General features: G+C 42.3%; 1 protein-coding gene across 8 annotated transcripts in view; it reads right to left on the bottom strand.

Annotated features, from left to right (window-relative positions):
* Positions 1 to 959: 959 nt before the first annotated feature.
* The window catches only part of osbpl8 (oxysterol binding protein-like 8), a 94,194-nt gene continuing 84,208 nt past the window's right edge, over positions 960 to 10,945 (bottom strand). For 7 of the 8 annotated variants that reach the window (XM_028571020.1, XM_028571026.1, XM_028571023.1 and 4 more), the window contains 12 exons: positions 10,831 to 10,912; positions 10,616 to 10,714; positions 10,263 to 10,359; positions 10,027 to 10,125; positions 9,766 to 9,863; positions 6,003 to 6,092; positions 5,467 to 5,603; positions 5,054 to 5,239; positions 4,271 to 4,424; positions 2,355 to 2,457; positions 1,795 to 1,900; positions 960 to 1,621 (listed from right to left, as the gene is read on the bottom strand). In XM_028571020.1, the coding sequence (XP_028426821.1) occupies positions 1,492 to 1,621; positions 1,795 to 1,900; positions 2,355 to 2,457; positions 4,271 to 4,424; positions 5,054 to 5,239; positions 5,467 to 5,603; positions 6,003 to 6,092; positions 9,766 to 9,863; positions 10,027 to 10,125; positions 10,263 to 10,359; positions 10,616 to 10,714; positions 10,831 to 10,912 (1,381 nt within the window). In that variant the 3' untranslated portion in view covers positions 960 to 1,491. The remainder of the gene's footprint in view (positions 1,622 to 1,794; positions 1,901 to 2,354; positions 2,458 to 4,270; positions 4,425 to 5,053; positions 5,240 to 5,466; positions 5,604 to 6,002; positions 6,093 to 9,765; positions 9,864 to 10,026; positions 10,126 to 10,262; positions 10,360 to 10,615; positions 10,715 to 10,830; positions 10,913 to 10,945) is intronic. The other variant, XM_028571021.1, reaches the window with a different exon arrangement.

Raw genomic sequence — 10,945 nt, 5'->3', positions numbered from 1 at the left:
GAAAAACTTGACCTTTGAAAAAAGTGACAAAAACATTGGTGGTAAAGCAACAAAAGTGTCGAAAAAGACGACCAAAACGTTGAAAGAAAAAAAAAAGTTTAAATTTGGACCCAGAAAAACGAAAAGTTGCATGGTCGACGGGAAAACAACACAAGGGTTAGCCTAAGCTAACCGGCTGCTTGTTGTATTGAACGTACATAATATGAGAGTGTTATCGATCTTCTCATCTAACTCTCAGCCAGAAAGCGAACAAGCTCTTTTCTTATTCTATTCCTTTAACTTGCCATTAGGTCTAAGAAGGCAGATGTTAGACCAACTCACTTTGCATTTCTGACTTTGATTAAAACATATCAACTCCCTTTACTTGAAACTAGGGCAGTGGTCACTGAAGCTCATGAAAAATCACACAAATCATCTTTTTTGACGCTCTGTTGATGCTCCAGACCTCCTCAGAGATGAAATGTAAAAGTATTTTGACGTTGAACTGATAAAAAAACAACAACTATATTAACACAAATATCTGACGTTTCCAGTGCATTTGTGCCTTAAGACAAAATACTGTACATAGGGCTAATGTCCTAATCACGCTCTTCTGTCTGTACATGCTACCTACAGTATACAATGACGCTGTGTCAAATATTTTTTCTTTCAACATTGACTTTGTATGCAAAAGGTGACGTTCTATTAAACAGCACAAATGATAGCTTCTGTTCCTTTCGACCAAAATCACTCGTGTTATTTGTCTTCCTCGTCCATTTCCATGCGTGGAAACCCCAGCCGTTATCAAAGTATCTGATAATAAAAAAATAAAAGTCACATAGATTGGACCACTTTGTTTTTCTCTCCCTTTTCATCACTTTTTTGGTCCAAGCAGACCCCTATTCACAAAGGACAAACGAAAGAAACAAAACGATAAAAAAACAAACATTAAAATTAAAGTTTTTTTTTTTTTTTTTTTTAAATCTGTTACCATCTGAGCTGTGGTACTCGTCTCCAGGTTAAAAGGTCCTCAGTCGTTTGAGGTGAAATGTGAATCACAGAGTAGTTTAACTCCAATGGAAAACAAACTAAAACCAACAACAGCTAAAAAAAATGGCTGCTGTCTTTGCCTTTAACATCAAGGCAAATCAATAAGCAACAGCAGAGTGGCAGTTGAGTCTTCATCACACCAAAATCTTACCTCCAACTACTTCACTTTGTCGCTGCTCCTCTTCGCTTTGAAATCTGTGGATCTACCCAGAGTTTTGGAATGGACCGGTTAAATAGAAACAAGTTTAAAAAAAGTCTCTTTTTGTCTTTTTGTGTGGAAGTCTCCACTTTTCTGGACGTGTGTAGTTGAATTTAATACAGACAGAGGAGAAGAGAGTTGGAGTCACTTATTTTGAGAGGTCAAAGTTCACGTCTTTAAGTCCTCCACTGTGACGCCTAATGTGCGTGTGTGCGTGCGTGTGTGTGTGTAAGGGGCATCACCCTCTTCGTGGGGTATGGCTGCTACTTGAAGACATAGTTGATCAGGACCTGAAGGAGGATGAGGAAAACAATGATGACGTAGTCGCGCTGTTGGAGGAAAGAGCCGCCCTCCACGCGTTCTGCCGCACGACTCCGCAGCACGCTGATGCTCCTACACACACACACACACACACACACACACACACACACACACACACACACACACACACACACACACACACACACACACACACACACACACACACACACACACAGGAGTTATGTGTCAATTCTCAAAAGGGAGGCGTCATATCACTCTCATGGTGTGTTCAATGCCCCTCTCACCTGTTAATGTCCTCCTGCGTCTGCTTTATAGATTCAATGGCACTTTGAAGTTCACTGAGGTCTGTTCCCTTTTTCCTCAGCCGACTGTTATGCTTGCTTTTGTGTCCTGCAACAGAGGGTTACACATGGTTTCACAGTGTTCATCAAATTACATTTAATACTATTTAAAGACCTTTCTAATACCACAGAACTCAATCTCAGCCTACAGCCAGTCATTTGGTGTTTTGCAGATTACGTTGGAAAGTGAAAGTTTTATAGCCGTCCAGGTAACATATAACCAGTGTTTCAACAACCTTTCAACATGTGGTTAGGTCCTGCTTCACACATAAATATAGTGATCTATAGGCTGTTACAAACAATTTAGCCCAGTTTTTACCAAGAAGTTTATTTTACCTGCTTCTTGAGCGGTTGTGTATCTATAATAATAATATGGTACAGTATCTATGATATGCAGACTATATTCTGTAGGTCATTATAACCAAATGTTTTTTTATTTTTTTGTTGTTTTTTTTACCATAGAAAAGCATAAAAGATTGGCCAATTTTATGAGTGTGACTCACGTTCGCTGCCAGACGAGTCCTGGCGGTCGGGTTCGGGTGAAGAGCAGCCACTCTCTGGGCTCTTGGGCTTGTCGCTCTTGTGTTTCCTCTTTGGCACCGTTACCTACACACACACACGCACAGATACACACATAAGCACACACAAACACACGAAGAGAAACGGGTTAAACAAACAGGGTACAGACAACAGCTACAACCAAATAAGACATACAAACATTTCTAAGCATCCGCACAAGTGCAAAGACTCAAGACTAGAAAATAATTGTTTAAATTCATCAATACAATGACGAGGCATGCTGTTCAGTCATCAGTCAGTCACATCCATTTAAAACACTCAACAACGACACACAACCAGTGTCTAAAATAAACCAAACCTGCCAAGAGCTGGCACATTTAAATAGTTCAGTCCAAAAGGATTAAACTCTGACTGGATTATTGCTCTTAATTCTAAATGCTTTATTTCATGTGATGCATTTTTTCAGGCCTGGTCTTTGTCAGGCAGAACAAGTTTGACGTTTGATTTAATGTTGGCAGCACAAAAACATTTCAGATTTTGCCTGACCGTGACCAGGTCAAAAGTGCACAAACTATTGAAAGAGTACCTAACCACTTTCTTTCTTTTTTTTAGCTGAAAACCAATGTACATGGGTATTCAGTAGTGTTGTTGATGGATTCAGGTCCACATGTTAGTGCAAAGTATTTGAATTCTACATATTGTGTTGTAAATATGCTTAGAGACTACCCTCTACTGGTTGAAACCTGGCTATTGCGATTGAGTTTTGCTTTTGGCTGAGCTGGTGCTGGGTGACATTTAAGGTCACCCAGCCCAAAGTCAAACCAACATCTGGCTAAGCCCCCACCCCCTCCCAGCACTGCCCACATTGATACTTTTTTCAGATGTGTTTTTTGAATTTCCATAGTAGAGGCTTTTTTTTTTTTCACCAAACAAGAATTATTTGCCACTCAACTGGTGGTGGTACTTCAAAAGCTAAACCAAAGACCAAGTTACCAAAGAGAGAATTCACTAGCTTTGGCACTTGGCAGGTGGTTACTTTGAACACAGGAGCAGCAGTTACACTGGACTGCGCCGCTAGCTTCTCCACATGGCATGAACAAGGAGCAGCTCAGCAGAAGTCGAGACTCAGTGAGCGAAAACACAACATAGAAACAAACACAATGCAGACGAGGACGGGTGAAGAGTGACGAAGGCGTGGCCAGGCGTTGATGGTGGTGGTTGGTCTGTTGATGTAATGGATGTTCTCTCTTTTAGACTTTGTATGGGAGAAAACTGAATAAAGTGCAGAAAACTAATGCTGCTCACTCTGTACTGATATCTGCTGGTATCAGAGTCTACAAGGTGTGAATGAGTGGTAAATTACAGTGAACTGAGTGCAGCATTCTTTACACACACTCTACCACGTGCTTGAGAAGTTCCTGAAAACATTATGCAGAAGTTATCAAACTTGCTGCAGCCTCAATTACACAGACTCTGACCTGTCTTAGTTTCAATTAAACTCTGTGATTTTTCACAATGCAAGAAAAAACAAGTCTGGAGCCTGCAGGAAACAATATTTTCAAATATGGCTTGTGTGACACAAAGTAGTCCTTCAGGTTAAATGATCCTTTTCCTGTTGACAAGGCAAGAAAAGGAAGGAGAGTAAGTGGTTACTCACTTCAGCATTCACTTTGACATAACATTCCCTCCCATACAGAGAGAACAGCAGGTGCGAAAGAAAGAAAAAAAAAAACAGAGAAAAAGAGGCGAAAACGGTGATGGCGGCACAGCGAGGACGACACAAAGAGAAGAAGCAACAATGAAGACGGTGCACCAGGTGCTGCGTGGAAGGTGGCTGAGGCGGCGAGCTGCTTTTTTTTTTTTTTCTTTTAAATGGCGGTTTTCGAACAGGACGACCTACCTGGCATTTGCAATTGTCCCTCCGCGGCCCCTGGTTACTCAGACTAATAAGACTGCCAGAACGTACCATAGGGGTGCGGTGTCGGACCTTGGTCTGGATACAGCCGTCTTTCTCAAACTGGATCAAGTCGTTGAGCGGATCCCATGGCCTTGTGCTGGGGAGAGGGCCGAGAGGGGGACATGAGGAGACATAGAGGAGGAAAAACAGTGAGACAGATGTGGGCGGGGCATGGGAACAAGATGACAGAGACAAAGAAATACAAACAACGAAAGAGAGTGTATGGTAAGAGAAATAGAGAGGCAGATAAAGAAACAAAAAGAGAATGGAAGAGAAGATGGAATTAAGAAGTATAGTCAGACAACAGACAGACAGAAGAGGAAGACCTAATTTCACCTGAGATGACTGCACAATACTGACAATAACATTATTCATTACATTCTACCACACAGAGAACTGCCCTGTTTATCATATAATATATTAAAAGATTTTGTGTTAAAAAGTAGTATTACTCAAGTTGTATATGTAAGTACTGTAGGTATGTTCCTTTGATGCTGATAATGTTAAGCTCCTCTAAATGAAATTATAAATAAGATGCTGTAGTACTAATAATGTAATTTCTTTATTATCATAGCTAAACTTGCAATGACACTCACAGGTGACTCATGATTTCAGTGCTAAACGTGATTGAGTTTGTTTCAGGCAGTAGATCTAAAAGGAGCCTCCGGGTCATTTTCTCTCACTTGTCTACAGTCTGATTTTTCAGGTCTTAGAGGAGTCACTCACTCGGCATATCTGTAATGCCACTCTCCGGTGACGGGGTCCTGCTCGAACAGGGCTGAGATCCACTCCTCACATTTGGCTTTCCGTTCGCGGGCAGACTTCCGCTGGGCTTCCTCCAGGATGAACTTCTCATTGGTGGCCTCGATCTGGTCCTTGTTGTTGATGGCCCGGGTCACGTGCTGCCACAGTCTGAGGATTGAGAGGGAACAGAGTCATGAAGTTCCTCGAGACGCTGTATGGGAGTAACACAAACTGCAGAAGCAGCTTTCAAACCCGAAACTCTTATCAAGATGCCAAAGAGTGACAGAGGTAAATCTGGCCATAGAAACTAAACGAAGTGCCAATAAATAATTAAACAATCAATATCATGTTCAAGGATCTGCTGATACTCGGATAAGAGTTATGTCGAGGTTCACCTTTCTGATTCAGACTCTCCCTGCTCCTCTGGAGGGACGGTGTAGCGGGTCAGTCGACTCTGCCTCAGCTCTGGCGTCGGGTTCCAGAAAGTGTCCACCGTCCCGGTCTTCTTGTCATTGATGAAGATCTCACTGTCCTATGAGGGGAAAGTCAAAAAGCTCGCCTTACTTGCCTATAGACAAACATACAAGCAAAATACAAACTACAGCACAGTGAAGCTGTTATTAAGTCGCTATTGGCTTCATAATGGTGGGTACTAATTTCACAGCTTCTTTGAAACACACCAAGTCACAGTGACACAACGCCATCATTGTCTTATCTTTTGACGTCCAATACATTTAGAAAAGATTTTATCAATCGTCTGATTAGAAGGAATATTTACAATGTTGCCCCATTAGCAAAAGGCCTACAAACAACTAAAACACTAATATTGATTTTAAAGAGCGAGAAATTACTTGAACCCTGCACGTTGCACATTGTATGTACATCAGGGTTAATTATACAACCAGCAGTCATCAGATGTCTCGTGTCTTACCCAGTGTCCTTCTAGCGTAGCCAACACCTCTTTTCCCAGCTTGATCTTTCCAGAGACCTGATTGACATTGTCACTGCTGCCCAGGAATGGCTGGAGGAAAGAGAGGAGAGAAAGGGGGAGCAGGAAAAATGGAGACAGAGAGGGGCGAGGAAAGAATGGGAAACCAAATCAAGAAGAGGAATGGAAAGGGTAGGAAAAAAAGGACAGTAAAGAAAGGAGCAGGAAGAGGAAGAGGAAGAGAAAGATAGGACAGCAAGAGAAAAACAAAAAAGGGTGTAGAAGGCGAGAAGTGGGGAAAGGGAGAGGAAAGAGGACATGGGGGAGGAAAGGAAGGAGAGATACACATACAGTTTATTTGCTGCATTTATTATGTGTCATTTGATCTACATTTGTGTGCCTGTAGCATAGACTGTAAACGTAGTGGATGTAGGAGCAGTGACGTCGGCCAGTTTGTGGACTGATGTTTTAATGCCTTGAGTTTGGCATTTGGCCGTCACCGTCTTGTTTTTTTTGGAACCGGATGTGATAATATTTGGGGTGGAGCTGGAATGATGCGGCCAAGACAGTGGTGTTTATGGTTGCAATTAAGGCTGGGCAATTTTATCGATTCTGCGATATAAATCGATATTTCTTCCCCCAAAAAAGTAGCGATTTTTATGCCGCGAGTATCAATACATAAGTCCCATTCAAATCCCCGTGTTTACCCCCGTTCACGTTGCAGGAAGAGCGATTTGGTCAGCCAGCTGCTAGTGTCGCTGTAGAGCAGCCAATGTCAACTGGCGGCCCGCCGTCAAAGCTTTCAGTCTGGCCCCCAGAATAATCATGAATTCACAAAATGTAAAGAGGAAAAAATGCGTTCTGTTATTTATCATTTCAAGCATTTAGAGCAAAAACCCAGCCCCCTGTATTTACATCTCTATTCACATGCCGGGATTATGTACATCGATGCCGAGCTCCACACACACACGGCTGAGCCGAGATGTGTGTGCGTTAAAACACACACACCGCTGAGCCGAGATGTGTGTGTGTTAAAGGTTAAAACACGCAGCACCTGACTGGGAACGATACAGAGAGAGTTACCAAAGGCCGCTGGGGCAGATGAACTCGCTAGTCTCTTTTCTGTAAATAGGCTACAATGAAACCTTCGTGAGTAGAAAGTCAATACTTATCAATGCACTCACCTGTGTAGACCGGCATAAACATGTAGAAAGCTATATTTCAGTCTGCTCTGTCCATCGCGCTGTTTTACGCAAACACAGCTCTACTCTGCAAATAGCGAATTTTTACAAACAGGCTAAAACAAAAGCTGTCGGTTTGTAGTCTAACTGTTTTAGGTTGCCGGGAATCTGGACATTTTGACAAATTCTTGTAAACCTCACTGCTGGCTGAACAAACCAAACTCTCCGCTGGAGCGGACAATCTGGAGCTACTTAATATGCACGTGAATGACGCGATCGTTACGTTCGAGTGATGATGAGGATTCTGGTTGTATTATTTTGCAACAACATTGTTTCATTGCAAATGAGGCATACATGACGAGTGCATAGCCTTCTTATCAGTCATTCATCATTAAAGCTAGGCTTTTGGCTTTTCCACGTCAACTTTTCGCTTCAGCCTCTTTGACAGTGACATGTTTACCTGACAACAGCCTTTCTTTCTGCAAGCATTTTCCACCAATCAGGATGCTGCATACTACAATAATGTTTCCATAATCACAGACTTTAACCATCACTCCTCAGTGAACTGCCTCCTAGTCTGAGATCTATTTCTAGTTAAAGAGCCAGTTATCATTATGGAGTGTCCATGTTTTTTAGGAGTTTGCTCACACTAAATAATACATGTAAAAAAATAAAATAAATTTTATTTTCTTTATTTGAAAGTCCGGCCGCCAGAGTGCTTAGAAATATTCTGAAAAAAAATGTAGTTGATGATCCCTGCTGTAGACTCTCTGTCCAGTCAGAGACATATATTGTGTAATTGATGTTTTCAGTTCAATTAATTAAATCCAAGTAAATGGAACACTCACAAGATGTCACCAAAATCACTCTGTCCCCTTTAAATCTTTCAGAAAATGATGTAAATGTATCAAAATATATCGAATCGTATCGTGGGATAGAGTTTAGATTCTCTGCCCGAGCCCGAGCCCGAACCCGAGCCCGGCCCGCCGTTATTTTTCGCCACTATCCTCGGGCCGGGCCGGGCCGGGCCATTGATCAAGCATTTGTGCTTTTTTTAATCATTACTTTAGCCTAACTGGGTGGGGAGAAAGCTATGCCATAATCAGAACTATTATCTATTTAGGCCAAAGTAACAAATGTGTCCAAAAAGTTACACAAGTTGGACTACAGTTACAAATGTGTCATGCGCGGAGTATCCTCCTCTCGCACGCATCACACCGGGGCTGCGGGCTGTATTGTGGAGCTTAAGTGCAACATGGAGCTTGAGGATGTAAAGAAAAATGGGAGAATTACCTTTGAGCAAGTTTGGAGGAAAGTCGGAGGTATGGAACCATTTTAAACAAGTCGCGGTAAGTGACAACATATGTGTCGTCTTTGTTGAGTGCATTAAGTGCGTCCGCTGTTATCGTATGACAGCAAATAAAACGGGGACTTGGATGATGAACAGACACATGAAGCAGGCTCGCCAAGGCAGAAAAGATGATAGTCAGCCTTCAACCTCCTCTTTTGTTACTTCTCCAAGTGTAGGCTCCCCCTGAGGGCGAGGCAAGCGGGCCAGCCCTCACAGAGAAATACGTTGAGTTTTTTTACTTTTCTTCATTCAGATCCATTTGTGATCCGTTCCATTCTGAATAAACAAACAGCGCAGTTTACATGCTTCGCTCCTGTTGCATTATTCATTAAGATCATTTTAAACAGATTTTTGCAGTTCAAACAACTCTGAATTGTAGTTGAGAACGTCAGTTATAACGGCCCACGGATTAAAAAAGTGTCGGGTTGAAATCGGGCTCGGACTCATAATTCCAGTTAATGTGTCGGGCCGGGCCGGGCTCGGACACAACGTGCACGGGCTCGGGCTGGATTTTTTGGGCCCAAACGAAGTTCTATCGTGGGCTGAATATCGTGATATATATCGTATCATGAGCTGTATATCGTGTATCGTATCGTATCGTGAGATTAGTGTATTGCTACAGCCCTATTTGCAATGGCGCTGCGCTAAGCTAAACGCTAAAGACAGAAAGTTTCAGCCCTTCTGAAGCAAATCATTCAGCGGAGATTCATCGGAGGGTAAATGAGGAGTACTGCCGCCATTCATCTGCATGTACAGTAGTACAGACAATCTGCAAAAAGTTACCAGCTAACGCTAGTGGTAGCTATCTCGCTTGAACGCTGAACAAGACATTTTTAGGCGACCAAAAACACACAATGAGACGGTCAAAGTTTAAGACGAAAACACGGACAATACTCAAAAACAAGTTCACGACTACTTGAAATGGAAATGTATTGATTCCCTGTTTGCTTTCACTGACATGTACCTGTTGCTAGGTCGTAAGGGCATAATGCAGTTGATGGTGTGAATGGTGGTATGGAGGATTGGATGTTATTCAGGGGGGAGAAGGAGTGGCATGGTGGAGTTGGTGTTGGAGTGGTGGGGTCAGACATTCAGAAAAGTCATGTGAGAAACTGATTTTAAAGAAGACCCCCTCAGGTATCTAGAAAGGCTTTATTTGATTTTATATTGAACAGTTTAAAAGGTCCTCCTTTGAAATGATCTACTGCTCTTATTATTTTAAACACTGCCATACCTTCAGTTTGAACTCCAGCTGAGCACTGTAGCCCGTTTTCTCACAGGCAATGGTGACCTGACCACCCAGCTCCAGGGTCATGGTGCCGTACAGGATGCCTAGGGGTGAAAAAGCACCATGAGAAATTTCGGTCAGCACAGATAACTGGGAAACTCCCACACACGCTCAGAAAGTGGACCCTTTCCAGATGAGCAAAGCAACATTAGTGTTAAAAAAAAAAAAAAAAAAAAAAAAGTGAGATTGCGCAGGCTCCACTCTGACCTTTACAGTGAGCATAGGGCATGTTCATCACATAGTCCTCTCCTCGGTTGAGAAAAGTGAGCCGAGCCTCCCCGTCTAATATGGCCGACAGAGAGTTTCCTAAAATGTAAACAACAGCAGTCAGTGGACACATGTGCTAGCACAGCAAGGGAAGAATTAAGCAGCTGAATACTTTTTTTTATTTATTTAAAGTGTCTGTCGGTGAAATAAAATGAATTTTAGTGGTGTGAGTGTACCATAGAACTTGGACTTGGCGAGGATGCTGCCACTGAGGCAGAATCCGTCCTTCCTGTTGCTGACATAGAAGGCTGACACAGGAGGATGATGGGATACCTGAAGAAAACACACTGATGGAGTCAGCTTGAACACTAGTAAGGAAGACATATAAGGGGACTTATTTGATTTGAAATCAGCTAAAACAATGACAGCCATAGATTTATCTTATCACAGATAGTCAATGTATTGCCAGACCCAAAGCAACTTATTATTATAATGTATTATGGGAGTTATCTGATACAGGTGGAATGAGCTCTTGACCAATCAGATTGCTAGTAGTTAGTAATCTCTACAGTAGTAGAGCTGCTGTTACCTGCTCAGCGATGTAGAAGGTCTTGCTGTTGGTCTTCTGGTGGAGCCACATGCAGCGGTACGTCTCTCCAATGATGGGGTTATAAGGCTTCTTCAACCCCTGGATCAAAATCAACATGACATAAGATTTCGGAATTGTAGATTGAATATAGAGAGAATGTATTCTCTATGTAGCTCATCAACATATGGTGGGTTATACATGTTCATTCTCCTGACCTTAGGCTTTTTGTAAAATCCAGAGATGTACCACTTCACCACCTTCTTCATCCGGTTGTAAGCGTTCTCATCAATTGCAGCCCTGAGAATGAAACCAACAGTCTTAACTCGCCCC

The sequence above is a fragment of the Perca flavescens genome, chromosome 23 (assembly GCF_004354835.1).
Source record: "Perca flavescens isolate YP-PL-M2 chromosome 23, PFLA_1.0, whole genome shotgun sequence".
NCBI lineage: Eukaryota > Metazoa > Chordata > Actinopteri > Perciformes > Percidae > Perca > Perca flavescens.
Note: the sequence above shows the minus strand (reverse complement) of the source record. Positions and strands in the feature narration are given on the sequence as shown.